Raw genomic sequence first — 19,947 nt, forward strand, 5'->3', positions numbered from 1 at the left:
TGTAATGAAAAAATCAATGAAATATTGCATACAATCACGGACAAATGTTTGTGACGAAACAATTATGATGACGACACAATGCACTGACTATTTCCGTGACTGATAGATTCTAACTACATATTCCCTGGGGTGTACACAAAACAATTCAAAGTATATTCAAAGTCACAAATCAATTGATTTTATAATTTAAAAAATGCACGGAAAATTTTATCATCGTTCAAAATGAATCCGTGATTTGTACTATTTTTTCGATTTCCGTGCAGTCCGTGTTTTGTAAATGGCGTCAAATGCCATGCTACTATTTACTAAATTCATATACCCTCGCTTTGTAATTCCTTGACATTTTAACACAGCAAGAATGTCAACAGTATTCAAATTTTAAGTGTTATGTTTAGCACAGTTCAATACGCGTACTGCTTTACTTTAAAGTATCACGTGATCGATTCTCATCCAATGTAAACCATCCCTACATTTTCATGTGTTGACCCGGGTTAATGTACCTCAAGGTTGTAAATGGAAAAGAAAATTGAAAACAAAACTTGTTGAGTGTTATAATTTATTTTTATCAGATTTTTAAAATCAATGTCTTCAAGAATAAATTCATCCTGTAATATACACATATTCCCTGATATTGGGCTCACGGTGGGTGTGACCGGTCAACAGGGGATGCTTACTCCTCCTAGGCACCTGATCCCACCTCTGGTGTGTCCAGGGGTCCGTGTTTGCCCAACTATCTATTTTGTATTGCTTGTAGGAGTTATGAGATTGATCACTGTTCGTTATCTTCACCTTGCATTGATATCGTTTTAGAAATCTACGAGAACAGGTCGACTTCTCAAGACATTACTAAAAATAACATTTCATTAACAGCATTCAAAGAAAGTTAACTCCTAACAAAGATAAACATACATTCTGTTTAACACACAATAGTCCACAATTTAAAAGGTTGAATCATTCACATATATGGGTTTTTAATTCATCAACCTTCGTAAAATAAAGTGATGTTGATATAATACATATAGGTCGTCACATACATGTCACAAAAACACTAATCAGTTAACCATATATGGTCATTGAACATACCTGGTGAGTAGTGGTAAGAGTTGGATGTAGAAATGCGAGAGCTTGAATACATCACGGTTTGAACAATGTCTTACTGATTTGGTTTGACCATTGTCGAAATGACAAAAAAACCAATCCACAGTCAAACTGCCCATCGCCGTTTTTCAATCAGTTTAAATGGGATTGAGAATAAAATCTGACAGTAACCTCCACAACCAAGAATGGTTACAGGTTATATTTTGAATGTGATTTTGAGAGATTCCCTGAAGCATACCATGGAATTTTTCGTTCTATAGAGACACATTTGTTAATGCAGTTTCCCTATATCTTTAGCTGGACTGGAATAAAAATGGAGATAAAGTTTTCAAGTGTAGCTGCACACTTTGATTTTCTCTGATGTATATATTTATTTGCGTTGTCCATGGTAACAAATATATTTTGATATTGTCATATTTGTGGATGTTTGCGAGTACTATGTCTCAGACTGAAACAGAAGTAGGACTGGGACAGAAATATTTAACACGTTGTGGAGTCAGTATAGATTAACAGTTACAGAGATAAAAAAGTGACATGTTTCTGCATCAACAACACACATCTAGTGTTAAAGCCATGGCGGCCAGATATTACCATGGTCTCGAGGTCAGTATAATCATATCTCACTAATGTAAAAAGTCTGAACACAAGAGAACCAACAAGTCTTGAACTTTTTTATTCCTTACTGTCAATTTGGACATTTTTGTCTGCATTTTTCTTTTGCCAAATACGATTAAAATCTTATTAACTTTTCTTTGTATATCAAAATCCTACGAATTACCTATTTTTGCAAATTCAATACTTTCAAAATCACATAAAAATTAGCAAATACATCATGGCATATGTCTAAATATTCAAACACATATTTTAAATGTCCACCCCATTCACATTCCTTACAATATACTTAATTTTGACATTCCTTACAATAACCAGAATCAATATTCACATTCCTTACAATAACCAGAATCAATATTCACATTCCTTACAATAACCATAATTCAAAATCAAAGCGACAGAGAATAAGTTCACCATATATTCCTTTACTGCTCTGCTTTCTTGAGATTCCTTGTTTTACAAAATCTGAGATGAATTGAGGACAGGTACAGAATGCTATATTTGTAAGTTATGTTTGGGGGGGTTGGGGGGTTAGAAGGAATATCACAGAAACATAGGGTATAGTGTGATGTAACTACTGGCAACACCCAAACACCGGGTCAGTCAGTGATAATATTGCAGTCTACCCCACTTATACTGAAGTCACATTCATACTGAACTATCTGTTATACTTAAGTCACTTATATATTGAACTATCTGTTATACTGAAGTCACTTACAGTATATATTGAACTATCTGTTATATTGAAGTCACTTATATATTGAACTAACTGTAATACTGAAGTCACTTATACTGAACTATCTGTTATATTGAAGTCACTTATATATTGAACTATCTGCTATATTGAAGTCACTTATATATTGAACTAACTGTAATACTGAAGTCATTTATACTGAACTATCTGTTATATTGAAGTCACTTATATATTGAACTATCTGCTATATTGAAGTCACTTATATATTGAACTATCTGTAATACTGAAGTCACTTATATATTGAACTGTTACATGTATATAGAAAGTAGACATATTAATTAGGTAAAACAGCAATAGAATGAAAATCACAGGGTAATGCACGACTTTTCCATATTGATAACATTTTCTCGTGGTCATGAAGTAGACATCACAGTATTCTACAACCCCTCCCAGTCTGTGTACAGGGTATCATGGAGTAGATATTACAGTATTATACAACCCCTCCCAGTCTGTGTACAGGATATCATGGAGTAGATATTACAGTATTATACAACCCCTCCCAGTCTGTGTACAGGATATCATGGAGTAGAGATTACAGTATTCTACAACCCCTCCCAGCTAGGAAATGGAAAGTATGTAGCTTTTCACGGAATGCTGACTGCCAGGTGAATGTTGTTGGATAGGCACTGATTAAATTATTACAGTCACCCTCAGGGCTCATGTGACCACTACTTCTATTATACACATTGGTGATATAAAGCACAATAAATCACTATATCTAATGGCTCCAGATCTCTATGACTAGTTCCACTAATGATTGTACCATGCAATTTGTAAAGCCCAGTCCAGTTGAAAACAAAAATATGGTAACAAATTGAGAAATAAAAACAAAAACAAAATATATAGACACACCAACTTCATCCAATCATAAACTAATGTCTTAATTAATCTGTTTTTTCTGCCTTCTTCACAGGCGTCAGCCATGGTATATGGAACATCTCCATGAAGAGAATGACCCCTATAAAGGTCAGAATGGTTCCGGACCAGTGAAGATGGGTAAAGGGGTTGTTGAAGTAAACTACAGACAAAATCAAGCTGACAAACTTCCTTAGGGTTACGATTAACGTCACCGTTAGCGACGTGCATTCAGTCGTCAGAATAAAGACACTGCGTATACAGATATATCTGATTAGTTGTCAAGGAAACACTTTGTCATGCGATTAATTCAAAACCGATATCGTTTCCTCCTTATCCTCAGTTTAAAATCTGTATTATTTCATGTTTCCAAATTTTACTGGTCCGAAGGCTTGGACCATCAAAAATTTGTTCAGACTGCTAAAAAGTGATCGAACATATGTACTCTTTGGATTCGTAAAATTATAAAATATAACATCGGGTGCATAGGATTTTGAAAACATTAAGTACAAAAATGAAGTATTGTGTAGTATGACGAATCTAAGAGTGTTGTGTCATACATGTATGACTAATTTAACAGTGTTGTGTGATATGAGTAATCAAACAGTTTTGATTGATTGGTTGAGTGTTGTTTAACATCCAGAATTTCTCACTGATATAAAGACATCCCCATTGCTGGTAAAGGGCTGCAGACTGTCCAGTACTATATTTTTATTAGATCGGGTCCAGGTTATTCTTAGAATAGGTACTCAGTACCCCTTGCTTGTCATAAGAGGCGACAAAATGGAATGGTCCTTCGGATGAGACCACAAAAACTGAGGTCCCGTGTCACAGCAGGTGTGGCATGATAAAGATTTTTCCCTGCTCAAAGGCCGTAATCGTAAAGCATAGGCTTAAATTTTGCAACCCTTCACTGACAATGGTGATGTCTCCATATCAATGAAATATTCTTGAAAGGGACGTTAAACAATATTTAATCAATCAATCAATCAATGTCCAGCAGTATATTTTTATCACATGACCATTTCAATGACCAGTAGTATATTTTTTCAAATTATCATTAGGGCTGTTCCAGAAATGATCAAATGGGGAGGGTCGGGCGGCAAATGATATTTTTTTGTGTGGGTGGTCGTATTTTTTCATATTTTAATTGGTCCGTGGTTGGACTGTTAAAAAAATATTTATTATGGGTAGTGGGTAGTTTCTATTGTTTTATTTTGTGCCACGTGGGTGTTGAGTTTTCAGAATATTTTTATTGTCGCTCTTGTCGTGTTGGTTACAAAACGTCGGAGGGAAAATTGAAAACGTGCTTTCGAAATGCTGCTTTCGAAATCGGAAATCGGAAGTAACATAGAACTATTCGAGTTGTCGCTCTTTGCAGCGCATAACTTTCCATTACGGCACTCTTCAAATTAGAGGCGCGTTTAGTAGGGTCCCTTTGGACGTGATGGCGGCGAACTCTGTTCTGTAGATTATTACAGTTTACAGTGCATCGATTTTGGGAATATTTTGAAACCAATAGGTATTCCGTTTTCTAATAAAAATAGGCAAACCTTAGTTGATTTATATGAGGGTACCGATGCGTTATATTTATCAGTCGGTGTGATGGTGATTTAGAGGCCTCCGGGCGCGGGCTCCATTAGAAGACGAACGATTCGTGGAAAAACATATCCATACCCATTTCATGATAATAGCATCGTTTGGACTCCCAATCTTTCCAACATTCCCGCCATAGATGCCTTTGATTGTTGATGTGACATCGTTTCTTCAGAACTACTGTGATACAATGTCGCACAGGCATTACCGCGTCATTGACTAGAATGTTTGTCCCGAAAACCTCGCGAGATTTGTACCGTTTTCATTTTTAAAAATATTTTTGTGGTGGGTCTGGTTAGTTTTTTTTTTTATTAGATGGGTCATTGTAAAATAAGTTTATTAATTTGATGGGTCATGGGGTAATTTTTTATTTTTTTTTTATGGGTGCTTGGTATATACAAAAGGTGCCTCCCGACCCCCCCTCCCTATGTATTTATTTCTGGAATAGCCCTTACAATGTCAGCAGTATAATTTTATCAGATGACCATTTCAATGACCAGCAATATATTTTTATCAGATCATCATTACAATGTCAGCAATATATTTTTTTCAAATCATCATTACAATGTCTAACACTATATTTTTTATCAGATCATCATTACAACGTCCAGCAGTATATTTTCATCAGAACATCATTACAATGTCAGTAGTGTATTTTTATCAGATCATCATTACAATGTCAGCAATATATTTTTATCAGATCATCATTACAATGTCAGCAGTATATTTTCATCAGATCACCATTACAATGTCAGTAGTGTATTTTTATCAGATCATCATTACAATGTCCAGCAATATATTTTCAAACATTAAAAAGGATACTGGGTAAGTATATTTCCCGCTAAGAATAACCACATCTGTGGGACTGAGAAACCAAGTCCTACATCAACTGGAGCTGAAAACAGACAAGTACATACAAAGATTTAAAGATGTCCATTGTCTTATCAAAGCTTTCATTTCCAAATGAAGTTTGTGAAATCACTGTACATATCAGGATATCAAAAAACAAGATCATTTTAAGTTTCAATAAAGATTACTTTATAACCAATCAGATCATATCTTTATCATCTGTTCGAGCAGGATTTTTCTCTCAGAAGTAAAGATTTCTCAGCTGAGTGTGAATGAGTATAAAAGTTCGTTCACTTACTTGTTTGATTAAATAGAGAAATATGATGCGAAATGTCTGACGCTAAAAATAGAAAACCTGGCAAGGGCAGGAAATGCTGTAAAATAAAGTACAATATTTTATTTACAACAGAACACGATGATATGAGACTGTTAGACAGGAAATGGTGTAAAACAGAGTACAATATCTTATTTATAGCAGAACACGATGATATGAGACTGTTAGGTATAGATTGGATTGTTTTCTAGTAGTAGAGAGAGGGTCTGATTATGTATCTACAGTCCCCTCCGAGATGCTCTCTTAGATCAATAGAAAATGCTCAGTTTTTAAACCTTCAGCTTTTTTCAGACTTATACAAGAATTGTACTTGTTGAAATGAAACATGAGCAGTATTTCAGTCGCGTTAAAATGGGATGTGCAGTTCTCCCAAATGACCATCTTTATGAGTCATTGGTATTTTACACTGCGGTAGTCCGACTGACTGTAAGTCATCTGCTGCAATCATAGCATGCTACTTACTTCTTTATTTAACATGGCTTAATATTCTAGTCACTTTAACAGAAATCATGCAACTATATTTAACAAAAATACTAAAGTCACTTTCTGACATACATTATAAGACAGAGACACCTTAGGATGTTCTCTGACTTACATTATAAAACAGAGACTCTTTAGGATATTCTCTGACTTACATTATAAAACAGGTACTCCTTAGGATGTTCTCTGACTTACATTATAAAACAGAGACACCTTAGGATGTTCTGACTTACATTATAAAACAGAGACTCTTTAGGATATTCTCTGACTTACATTATAAAACAGAGACTCCTTAGGATGCTTTCCGTACTCTCCGTAGATTCGTTCCTGGATGATCCCCATCCCCGCTGTCAAGAATAGTGCCACCGTCAACATCACAAGACCTGTCGATGATAAGCAAACTATAAAATCTCCTAGAAATAATACTGTCTGTTGCTGATTATCAGAAAAAGCAACTTTTGGTCATAATTTATCATTCTAATCACAATCAGACCCTTGAACCTAATTCTAATCAAAATCAGATCCTTTAACCTCAATTTATTCACAATCAGACCCTTTAATCTCAATCTAATCACAATCAGATCCTTTAACCTCAATCTAATCACAATCAGATCCTTTAACCTCACTCTAATCACTATCAGATACTTTAACCTCACTCTATTCACAATCAGATCCTTTAACCTCACTCTATTCACAATCGGATACTTTAACCTCACTCTATTCACAATCAGATACTTTAACCTCTCTCTTATCACTATCAGATGCTTTAACCTCACTCTATTCACAATCAGATACTTTAACCTTACTCTAATCACAATCAGATCCTTTAACCTCACTCTAATCACAATCAGATACTTTAACCTCACTCTAATCACAATCAGATCCTTTAACCTCACTCTATTCACAATCAGATCCTTTAACCTCACTCTATTCACAATCAGATCCTTTAACCTCACTCTAATCACAATCAGATCATTTAACCTCAATCTAATCACAATCAGATACTTTAACCTCACTCTAATCACAATCACATCCTTTACCCTCTCTCTAATTACAATCACATCCTTTAACCTCACTCTAATCACAATCAGATCCTTTAACCTCTCTCTAATTACAATCAGATCCTTTAACCTCACTCTAATCACAATCAGATACTTTACCCTCTCTCTAATTACAATCACATCCTTTAGCCTCACACTAATCACAATCGCATCCTTTAACCTCAATATAATCACAATTGCATTCTTTAACCTCAATATAATCACAATTGCATTCTTTAACCTCAATATAATCACAATTGCATTCTTTAACCTCACACTAATCACAATCAGATACTTTAACCTCATTCTAATCACAATCACATCCTTTATCCACTCTCTAATCACAATCAGATCCTTTAATGACCTCACTCAGCTCACGCCATGCAAAGTAGAAGTTTAAAGCAGCTTCAATTCTGTATACTGGCCTTCAACATGTGTTTGATCAGAGTGATGTGTGAATGTGTCATTGTGCAATGTATGTAATGTTTAATCAATAATTATAACAACACATGATACAGAAAATCGTATTGGTCAAAACATAAAACATTCATACTGTTACACATTGTCTGCAGAAAAATTCAACTTGTGTCTGTCATAGGATGTAATTTATTCATTATCATAATTGATTAATTTGTTTTATTGACAAATTGACTTGCGTTCATTCATTCATTGTGTGAGAGTTAATTCCCTTTGATAGTGGTTACTATTACTGGAATGCCCGGGTGAGTAAGGGTGTGTTAGACTTGTTTTTCTAGTTCTGTGAGTGAGTGCTCATGTCTAGCGCTAACTTTAACATTACGCACCTGTTTTTATCGTTAAAAATCCCGACACCTCAAGAGACGGACCTGAACATAAGTAGCTTTATAGCGTTTGTTCATTGACTATAATTACTACAGAGATCTTCTGGATTTCCTAAGCTGTCTTGCATGGTAAGACTTTATTTTAATTGAAAACTATTTTATATATCAATTTAACTAAAAATAATTTTATTTAGTAAATTCATTTTCACTTTAAACCTTTGTGCGCGGTTGGACGTATGTGAGTTGAATTCATTATATTTGTAGATTACCACGTTTACCACTTTCATCCCATTCACTGACATTCATGATTCCATGATTTAAATAAACAGCTTCATCATCTTTATCTGCTTTTGGAGTCAATCTGAACTTGGGGGAAAATCTTTATTACCGGATACAACATTATTTAACCCTTGACATATCTAATCTTATGATTTATAGCTTACAGTTGCAAAGAGATTCTACTATTATCTCAGTTTGTGACTTAGAGCTCACAGTCTGTAGAAAATAATCTCACCTAGTGTCCACATCACCAAATCTCTAAACACATTTTCTGCTTCTGTCTCTGGGTCTTTGGACGATGCCTACAACACAAAAGCTCTTGTGAATTTAATTAAACAACAGTGTATATATGAATGTTATTTATGCGAGTTTTCATACTTTACAACACATCAACTACAGCTCCCCATACTGACATGGTATCATAGTGTATTCAGATCAATATACTCCTGTTCGGATTTATTCAGGAAAAGTCTATTCGCCATTATGATTATTAACGTCCAATAGGCCATGCCTTATACTGTAGTCCCATATTTAGCCACAATCTGTTATTGGACAAACATTAAACATCACACACACACACACACTTAGTCCCATACCCTGTAATTAAACAAACTTCATATCCCATACTGTAGTCCTACATTTAGCCACAATCTGTTACTGGACAATCCTTAGACACTTTACATGGGCCACATCGCTCACCTAGTGAGTGACACCTTGGCCCATATCTCAAGATTTTCCCTACATATGCGCATGTAAAACTTTTATCCCCAATGTGGCCTAAACCTACTCCCTTGGGGCCATACTTTTCCCAAACTTGATTCTACACTATGTCAGGAAGCTTTCATACAAATGTAATTTTAAATTTTAAAAGATTTTCCCTATATAAATGTATGTAAAATTTTTGATTCCCTATTGTGATTTTAACAAACTTGAATCTGCACTATGTCAGGAAGCTTTCATGTCAATTTCTACATTCCTGGCCCAGTGATTCTTGAGAAGACGATTTTCAAAGATTTTCCATTGTAAACTTTGCTACCCTATTGTGGCCCCATCCTGCCCTCGGGGGTCATGATTTTAACAAACTTGAATCTGCACTATGTCAGGAAGCTTTCATGTAAATTTCAGCTCTTCTGGTCCAGTGGCTCTTCACATGAAGATTTTTAAATGACCCCACCCTATTTTTGCATTTTTGTAATTATCCACCCATTGAAGGGGGCATGACCCTTCATTTAAATAATCTTGAAAGCCCTTCACTCATGGATGCTTTTTGCCAATTTAGGTTGAAATTGGCCTTGTGGTTCTGGAGAAGTGTAAATGTAAAATGTAAAAAGACAGACGACAAACAGGCGATCAGAAAAGCTCTCTTGAACTTCAGCTCAGGTGAGCTAAAAAGCTAGATCCAACCCTCTTCACAGTGATGGAGTAGGGCGGACTCAGAAACCATAACTTGAGACAATGTCATTGTGCTTGAAAAGAAATGATAAAAGATTTTAAGATGCATACTACACTGTACATGTAACTTTGGCCAATGTCAATCGAATCCATACAACCAATTGACATATTATTCTGCCTTCTAAAGACATTCTTTTTTATTAAAGAAATCCTTTAGGACATTTTTAACATTATGAATTATCTATGAGAGGCCTGTCCTATATTTCTGTACTTTAACTGAACCTCTAAATGTCTGTTATCAGGTGACCATTAAACACCTGAGTGTCACATGATAACAGGCTACCAGGAAGAATAAACAACAAACCGAAAGTTGAACAAAATGGCTCAACCACCCACTGGATGAGCTGCACATGAAAATTTGCTAGAAGTGGAAATGTAGTTGGTAAGTGTTGGACATATTTAGTTTATCATTATCAATGAGAGCAATAGACACATTGTTGATGTGTCTTTGTGTCTCCTACGTTTTCTTTCAGCCTACATACGATTGGAGTCGATAGAAAGGCACATCAGTATAATTCCTCAACTTAGATGAATTTGAATTCAATAAAGAAGAGGCCCACATGCCTAATCTTTCACTTTGGTATTACATAAAAGTATCACTATAGCCCTAACTAGAGGCTGACTTGAGAGGCATTGCAATGGGTTTTACAATTTAAAGAAGACAGCTTTTAATACAGCATAAAAAAGTATTCAAGTGATGGGCCCAACCTTTTCTGCTGATCTTCAATATTCATTTTACTTTTATCTAAAATTATTGAAGTGAGTTCTTTTGGTGGTGAATTACTTTCATTGGTGTCGTTAATGTTTATCTACAGAATATGACAATATCCATCTTTCTGGTGAATTACTCTCACATGTTCTTCATTGTCCAATAAAAATCCGACACAGCTAGTCCAGGTATTGAAATTACACCACGCCTACTGACACAACACTGGTAATCTTCTTGTCCCCATTGGCTAGCCTTACAGGGACTGATACACGATTTCCCCCAAAATTTTCTTTTTCACTTTTAATGATCAAAATCTACTGTCTAATGTGTTTAAAAGATTTTGTATAAAAATTAAGGTTATACATTATCACAGAAGCTCATTTTAGTGAGTTTATTATTTGTTTTGTAAACAAAGATTGCGATATGTTATTGTTTACGGAATTTTCAAAAGAAATGGATATCGATCTAAGTTTATTATATCTTTCACATTTCAAGCTTTTTGGGGTTGAAATGTGTCATCTTAAGCTAAAATCTGTGACTATGCAAAATTAAGATGCTTTATATTACAAAATCAATATTTCACTTGTTTGTTTGACTCGAGTCTTTGTTTACATAACACATATTTGAGGCTAAAATATTGCTTTTATTCTTGCATTCAGAAGGTCAAAATTTTGGCTGTCAACATTAAATGAGTTATATTTTCAATGTTTATCACTAAAAATGAAAAATATTTTTATCAAAAATCATGAACCAGTTCCTTTAAAGGTCAAATGAAACGATATTCTGAAGAAATTGAGTTATGTAAGCGATTTTATTAATCAAGGTTTATTAAACAAAAAAATTCATTTTTTACTTTTTTTTTCATTGCAAAATCTGTCAATACAGATGATCAAATGTACTCAATCACGATAATGATCTTTGATGATCGCGGCTTATCTCTCTTGCTGATAACGTCAGAAAGACCCACTGTGATGTAAACAATCATATATATATAACATAGTATAACTAAAGTAAATGCAACACTGTGCTGCATTTTTAAATTGTATAGTATTAGGTCGCAGAAGGGGATGGCCATGTATCTCTTCCCAAGGGATCCCAAATTTAGAAAATATATGGGTACAAAATCCTCGATGCAATGAATTTGTTGCCACGAACACTGCACATCGGTAGGTCCTTCAGTAGCCAAACAATATGGACACAAATAGATCAATTTAAAATCAGACACTGTGCCAAACATTTTTGATTTTCCAAAGATTGAAACAAATGAACATAGAAAGTCAACTGCTTAGTTAAAGCGAGGACACTGGAAGTATGTATTACACACAGATTAATTATTGTATTTCACAAAAACACACCCCATCAATGAAAAAACTACACAAAATTATATTCTATTTTCACATTTGACCTACATTACAAACTCTATCAGTCAACGATATTCGTATAGTTTCATGATTATTAGGCCTTTACGTGTAATATAGCTACAATCATCTCCCAAAAGTATGCCACTTTTATTTTCTTATTATCAATTATAAAATTTAGTTACATTAAAATTGTAAATATGTCTTTCATTCTGAAATTAAAAAAGAAAACCATGAAGTATCCTTATAACTTATATTTCATATACTATATCAGTACTGATAACTGAACATGTTTATATAAAAAAAATCATATTTTATAAAATGTAAAATAGATCATATTCAAACAGCAGCTACGAGTATGTAAAGTGAGAAAATAAAACAATACCTGCTATAGAATTAAACGTAAGCGAATTTTAGAAATAACTTACTATTAAAAACAACATAGAAGACCCCCCCCCCCTCCCCTGATTTAAAACAATGATTTATGAATTTTAGGGCACACGAGGAAACACCAGCTAATTATGAAGATGTCTACACCTACAAGAATATTTTAGCGCAATTTAATTTGTGGTTATTCCTATCAAAAGTGAAATGGGATAACCATTAGTTTACATTTTTATGACAATAAATCATAAATGAAATGTACACAAGTTCATACGACTTTTAATCTTTTTAAAATAATAGTTAAACTATCTGATGACATGGAATCTTGAATTCCACAGGCAGCTGAAGTATGGACACTACTACCCCCTCCCCTTCTGAACTTTTTTATGCCAATAATTTCTCCAAAATATATGGATTCCCTGTCTATGGCGTCCCAATTTCGATTTATGTAATCGTTTTACGCTTTTTTGTAAGATTTAGAGATTGACCTTCTACCGCGTTTATTACTTGAAGGTCAATCTCTAAGCTCACAAAAATGTGAAACGATTACATAAATTGAAAATGGCATGGGATAGACAGGGAATCCACACGTTTTGGAAAAATTATATCTGCAAAAATAATTCAGAAGGGGGGGGGGGGGGGGGGTAGTAGTGACCATGCTTCAGGTGCCTGTTGTTGACTTATTCGAGATTATCCTAGCTCTGTAGAAGAACGTTATTCACTTACCATGCATCATTCCTGACTGGTTTAAATTGAAATGGTTGCATGAACCACAAAATCGGGCAGTTCATCAGAACACAGAAATTCGCCCTTATCCATTCAATTAGTGAGAGATTTCGTTAAACAAAATTGTATAATATACACTATTTTCATTGCATTGTTTACATCAACAGGCCGTTGTGACGTCACTAACACATAGAATGAAGAACGATATGCGGGCAACAAATTCATTCTATGTACAAGTTTACAGCTTTAATTCTTATCAATGCAAAGACAATATTTTTTTATATTACATGCTATTCAACTTCCATTCATACCTATATTTATGTTTATAAAGTAAAATACCACTGTTGGAAATCGTTTCATATGACCTTGAAAGAAGTGGCACAGGATTTAAATTTGGGTTGGAAACACAGGCACTTGTTTCTCTAATTGTTAGTATGCAGAGGTCATAACTTATTTACAGAAATAATTAAGTGCCTGTGGTTAGAAATCAGGGAATATTTTCTACATAAGTAGGAATGGCTTATAACAACGCTTAAAATCGGAGAGTTGGCATGCTTCAATAACTAACAAATTTTGTTTTGTATATGCCCCCATGTGGCAGTAATGAAAAGGATCAACTTTACATTTACAATGTCTGCAGTGTTGGTAAAAAATATGTGTTATCTACTATTCAGGGACAACAAAAAAATAAGTTTGATCTCTTCAGATAAATACTTCCAAATAACCAGTCATTTGAATCATGACCTTTGACCTTGTGATCTGAAAACCAATGGGAGCATCTACTCTTTGACCTTTGACTTTGTGTACTCTAAATCAATAGAATTTATCTACTTCTTAGAAGTCTGTGTACCAATATAAGTCATATGTCTCTAAGGCAAATGGTTTTCAAGTTATTGAACGGACAATATTTTATCATGCCCAGTTCGATGTTGACCTTTAACTGATCTCAAAATCGATGTGTGTCATCTACTTCTTACATGTAGGTTCAACAAGTTTACCAAGTTTGATGTCTCTCAAGCAAAAAGCAAAGCATTCTTAAGATAAAGAGCAGACAATATTTTACTATGTCCAGTTTGACCCTTGACCTTATGACCTGAAAATCAATACGATACTGGCAGATAGGTACAGAACAATACCGCAAATCTGGATATTTTTGCATCGATTTCTTTTTGCGAATTTGAGTAAAAAGCCTATATATTTATTTTTGTGTTTCTTATTTTTGCGAATTTACGTAAAAACATATTAAACAAGATGTGATTGTGAAACACAAATACCCCCAATAATGGCCAATTCCGAAGATGGCCAAGGTCACAAGGACAAATATCTAGGTACCAGTAGAAAGATCTTGTCACAAGAAATGCTCATGTACAATATGAAAGCTCTTAATATTTATCATTTAGAAGTTATGACCAATGTAAAAAAAAAAATTTAAAGTAGGTCAATTGTCAAGGTCAAAAGGTTTAGTACCCACGGAAAGGTCTTTTCACAAGGAATACTCATGTGAAATATCAAAGCTCTATCACTTACTGTTCAAAAGTTATTAGCAAGGTTAAAGTTTTCAAAAAGTAGGTCAAACTCCAAGGTCAAGGTTGCAAAAATGCTAGAAAGCAGCCAGAAAGCAGGTATTTTCCCCAGTTTTTGCTTTCAAATTCCCAAATAATGAAAACAAATTAAGCACAGTAGCCTAATTGTTCATAAATCTACTTCACGGGCCCACAGATTACAATTTTTGCTTCAAAATTGCCAAGTAAACTTAATTTTCCGACCTATGCTTATTTGAATGAGGTAAACTTTGACCAAATTGAAAGTCAGAAGGAGTCCAATTATACCTTAAAGCACTCTGGATTGGTTTTCTCCCTACTTCTTTGTATGAAACATTTTTCCCAAATTCAAGCAAATGTTGCTATTTTTCCCAAATTGGAAAAGTCCAGGCCCTTGAAATCAAGACCTTAAAAAAACCTGCCATGTTATTTCTCAATAGAAGGGTGTGTGTATCTTTATTAAATCGCCAGATGAATAGACATACTTTTGGTTTATCCCCGATGACATTGTCAACACATTTACATTTTATATTATTATCTTATATTAAATAAAAAATTTGTTTGCCCACTGACAAGTTATTGTAATTTTATCGGCTTGACTCTAAAATATGGTTGCCCTGGGCATTGGGCAGTGCTATTGATCTGAATATATTTACTAGTCTTTATTTTAGATGTGACCAACATCTGAGAATCAAGGAATGGCTACTGCCACCACCCAAGCACAGGAGCTCATCACCTGTGACCTAAACTGTGTCAAGCCCGTCCAGCAATTCTGTAACAGCTGCCAAGTTGGTCTGTGTGAAGACTGCATCAACAAACACGTCAAGAGCCTCAAGTCAATGAAGCATGACATTGTTCCCTTCACAAAGCGCACAGTCCAGCTGGTGTTCCCTCAGTGTACATCTCATTCCCACCAGAGATGCGAGGCCCACTGTCAAAAGTGTGACGTCCCGGTCTGCATAAAATGTCTCACAGGTTCACATAAAGGTCATGATGTTGTGGACATGGCAGACATTATTGCCAGAAAGAGAGAAAACATTAAAAGAGAAACAGAAGAAATTGAAAGCAGTATCATTCCAAAGAACAAGTCATATGATGCAGATGTTGAAAAGAAAATTTCCAAATCCAAGGTCCACTATTCTGATTTAGAAAAAGAAGCCAAAGATAAAAGAAAGAAATGGCACTTAGAGGTAGACAACATCTTTGACAAACTTGAATCACTGATTCAATCACTCAGAGATCACGAAATTACGATACTGAAGTCATCCCAGTCCCAACTCAGAAGTCAAAATTCCAGTATGACACAAACTGTTCAAGAAAACAAAGAAATCCTGAAGTCCAACAACGTGTCTAATGTCAACCATTACAAATCCAAACTGACTGAATTCAGAGGCATTCCACAAGTTCCTGATGTAATGTCACCCTCTCTCAAAACAAACACAGTCCAAGGGAGAGAACTCAGTCTAGAATTAGGAGAATACAGGGCCACACTGACACAGACAACATTATCACTACCCAGTCTGACAGATGAAGTCCTCTATTTATCTGTTAAGGAATTATTAAAAGAAGCCAAAGTGATTGCAAACATTCCAACAAATGTCGAAGAGTTACGCAGAGTAGCCTGTGTTGGATCGGATAGAGCTTGGATGAATGGAAGAGACAAAATGATACGATGTGTTGACGTACATGGAACTGTACAAGACACTGTCACCAGTACATGTCCTGTGTACCCTAATGACCTTACAGTGAACAGACAGGGACAACTGATTTACAGTGATGGTCGCAATAGTAATGTGAACATTGTCAGACATGGGAAGACAGAGACACTGATCACCACACCAGAGGGCTGGAAGCCAGTGGGACTGTGTTGTACCAGATCAGGGGACATCCTAGTCAGTATGGTTACTACTGATAAAAGTCATCACAAAATTGTCTGTTATCAGGGACAGAGAGTGACACAGGAAGTAGATAAAGATGAACACGGCAATCCAATTTATCAAGGAGGGGAATGGAAAATGCTTGTGACAGAGAACAAGAATGGTGACATTGTGGTTTCTAATATTAAAGCTGCCACAGTGGTAGTGGTAGACAGGAGAGGAAAAGTCCGATTCCAATACAACGACAAACCACCGGGGGGACAGGAAGTATTCAGTCCAAGAAATATAGTGACCGACTCCATGGGTCACATCATTGTGGCAGATGTTGGTAATGCCTGTTTACACATTCTAGATCAGAATGGACAATTCATTAAATGTGTAAACAATTGTGGATTAAATGATGGGCCTGTTGGACTGAGTGTGGACAGTGAGGGCAGGTTGTGGGTAGGGTTGTACAAATCAGGAGAAGTGAAAGTGATCCAGTACATGAAATAAACACCCAGACATTCGTGTATATTGACATGTTAGCTGTCTGTGATGCGTGGATTTCCTTAAACTTTAAACTCTACAGCCTACATAGCTTTACTCTATACATACTGAAGTTATGGTGACCCTAATAAAAACATGAAAATAACCATAACAACTGTGTAGATCATTAATGAGTGATTATATTATTGGATTAAATTAGTGCAGGCTCTAGTAATATTGGGTAACATCGAACAGCAAGCTAACGCCAAATAAAATAATATATGTGGTTCCGGTAACACAAGTTTATCTACAGAGAAGGAGACTAAATGAAGATTTTGAGAAATATAATATACTTTCATAAAGCCGTACCCAAGCACCAGGCCCCGGAATCATGAACGTCTCGAGTCAAACTCTACCGCTGTTTCCGACTCAAATATGAGAATTTTTCTCAAATTGGAGAGATGAATTTAATTAGGTGTGCCACGAAAATTAAGTCTTACTCAAGTTGAGACAATTTTTGAGTTTTTCTAAAAAAAAAAAAAAAAAAGTTTGCTAAATACAAATTCAAGACCAAAATGACTGTCAATGAGACTTGTTCGGTGGAATTTGATGTGAATTTCTGGTTAAAGTACTTGGGACAGGAGCATTAATTCCGCAGGATGTTTAGTTCGAGGACAAGATTTCCCAGTGTTAGCACATTTGTACATCATACAATCATGTAGATATCTTTTTATATGTGACTTGATATCCAATGATTTGATTTATGAAACAGAGAAAAACTTTAATGTAGACCTAATTTTCTCCAAATTATCATGCAGTATTGTAAATATGTTTCTAATTTCATTTTGGTAGTGTTGTTTAATACTTGTACTTGATTGACACCCGTGATCTAGATTGTTCTGGACGTTCAATGTTTATCACTTCAGTAGAAAGACGATGTAACACTGATTACATAACTGTGTCTTTCATGAATGTTCCGGAGACTTCATTTTTAATATAAATACACTGTGAATTCTATGATGTTAAGCTTTGGTAGACAAGCACTTTAAGGATTGTGATCAAACGCATTTTTTGATATATTTGTGGAACAATAGGAATTATTCTGAATGGAATTAACAGCTGATTTGTGAGTTTTGTGTGTCAATTTAGCTCGGCATTCAAACCCACGACAAAAATATTAGGGGTGAAACGATGCATCGCGATGCGGCCAAATCGCGATGGAGTGGTTTCAATTCGATGTTCAATTTATTCGGGGTCTGTTTTGGTTCGATATGGTTCAAAAATCATAGCACACATTGCTTTTGATAACACGGTTTCTGATTAGCCAATGGAATTGAAAATTGCCCAATCAACATACGAGGTAAACTTAGCTGTATCAAAATGGATGCAGTCTAGTTGAAAAATGCACCCCCAATGTATAAATCCTGGGTATGGCGACATTTCGGCTTTAGGACAAGTGATAAGAGTGTTGCTTTATGTTAAACGTTTTTACATTATGTAGAATTTATTTGCAGAGAGCAATAATACAATGAAACATAAAAAATCTTAGCATCATAAAGAATTTGGTACATGCTATTGTATCAAATCGAGACTAAAGTATCGAAAATCAAATCGAATCGAGAAGGTACTGTATCGTTTCACCCCTAAAAAATATTATTATTGCATACTTAGCAAAGTTAGTATTTTGTCATTGTTATAATATTTCTTTCAATAATTGTAAATATATTGTGTTTTAATTGTCTTTGTTATTGAATTCTGCTGAGTTATTATGGGTAATCTCTGACCCACAATGATAACAACGATCAGACATGTATTACATGCATATATGTGTCACTGTACTTCAAATTCCTCATATCAAGAACTGTGTTTTACGAATTTTTAAGTGATTGTTCTGACAATAAAGTGGAGGATCCGATAGGTGCATCCCCTTTTGTTTGAACTATCATAAAACTATAATAAAAGGTTGCAAGGTGGAGCAGAAAAAGTTATTCTAATATGCCCCCCCCCCCCTCATATTTTTCTAAATGCTCCTAGAATCTGAGTGTTACTTGTGACTTTGTGAAAGAAAATCCTCAACAGGAATTGTAGGAAGGGGGATGATGAAATTTACAAGAGGGGGGAGGGGGTAACAAAAATTGGTATGCGGGTTACGCTGACAGACAGATGAACAGATCAAAAACTCCCTCATTCTCCAATTATAGGGCCATGAAAATTCCAGACATGTTTTCTCATTACATCTCTGTCTACTCACACTTTCAAACCTTCATTAAAGCCCCATGCGAACCAAAATCTCAAGCTTCAAATAATTATACTTGCACTTCCTAAAGAAAATTCGGGTATACCATTGTTACCCTGGTCCATCCGTCCACTTGTCACACGTACTCCTTCCTCAAAATAATCTTTTATACAGTAGCCAAATCATCTTTTGAAGACGATTGGTGGCGTCCTGTATATGTGCAGTAAGGTTTCAGAATTTTCATTTTCACTCTGGGTCCCAAATGGGAGTCAAAAAACGACATTTTTTCTTTTTAAAAAACACCTGATTCCCAGAACTCCTCTTACAACTAGAGATTGTTTTTATGAAAAACAAATGTCTCCCCAGCTCCCCAAATTGGTAGTGCTCCAAATGAAACCTCCTCCCTTTAATGTACTGCATGGTATGGAGGAGAAAGCATGAGCAGGAACATAAACAATATGAACTCCAATAAGCCACATAGGAGAAGTGTTCACAAACT

General features: G+C 35.1%; 2 protein-coding genes across 3 annotated transcripts in view; one reads left to right on the top strand and one right to left on the bottom strand.

Annotated features, from left to right (window-relative positions):
- Positions 1–1,749: 1,749 nt before the first annotated feature.
- LOC125654122 (UDP-xylose and UDP-N-acetylglucosamine transporter-like) overlaps positions 1,750–19,947 on the bottom strand; it is a 28,545-nt gene continuing 10,347 nt past the window's right edge. For both annotated transcript variants that reach the window (XM_048883909.2, XM_048883908.2), the window contains 5 exons: positions 8,933–8,999; positions 6,852–6,961; positions 6,063–6,138; positions 5,738–5,810; positions 1,750–3,589 (listed from right to left, as the gene is read on the bottom strand). In XM_048883909.2, coding sequence (XP_048739866.2) covers positions 3,349–3,589; positions 5,738–5,810; positions 6,063–6,138; positions 6,852–6,961; positions 8,933–8,999 — 567 coding nt within the window. In that variant the 3' untranslated portion in view covers positions 1,750–3,348. The remainder of the gene's footprint in view (positions 3,590–5,737; positions 5,811–6,062; positions 6,139–6,851; positions 6,962–8,932; positions 9,000–19,947) is intronic.
- Positions 10,401–19,125, top strand: LOC125654121 (tripartite motif-containing protein 3-like). Its single transcript, XM_056144093.1, has 2 exons — positions 10,401–10,531; positions 15,539–19,125. Exon 2 carries the CDS (start codon positions 15,566–15,568, stop codon positions 17,237–17,239), a length of 1,674 nt encoding a protein of 557 aa, XP_056000068.1. The 5' UTR covers positions 10,401–10,531; positions 15,539–15,565; the 3' UTR covers positions 17,240–19,125.

Source organism: Ostrea edulis, chromosome 7 (assembly GCF_947568905.1).
Source record: "Ostrea edulis chromosome 7, xbOstEdul1.1, whole genome shotgun sequence".
Lineage (NCBI taxonomy): Eukaryota > Metazoa > Mollusca > Bivalvia > Ostreida > Ostreidae > Ostrea > Ostrea edulis.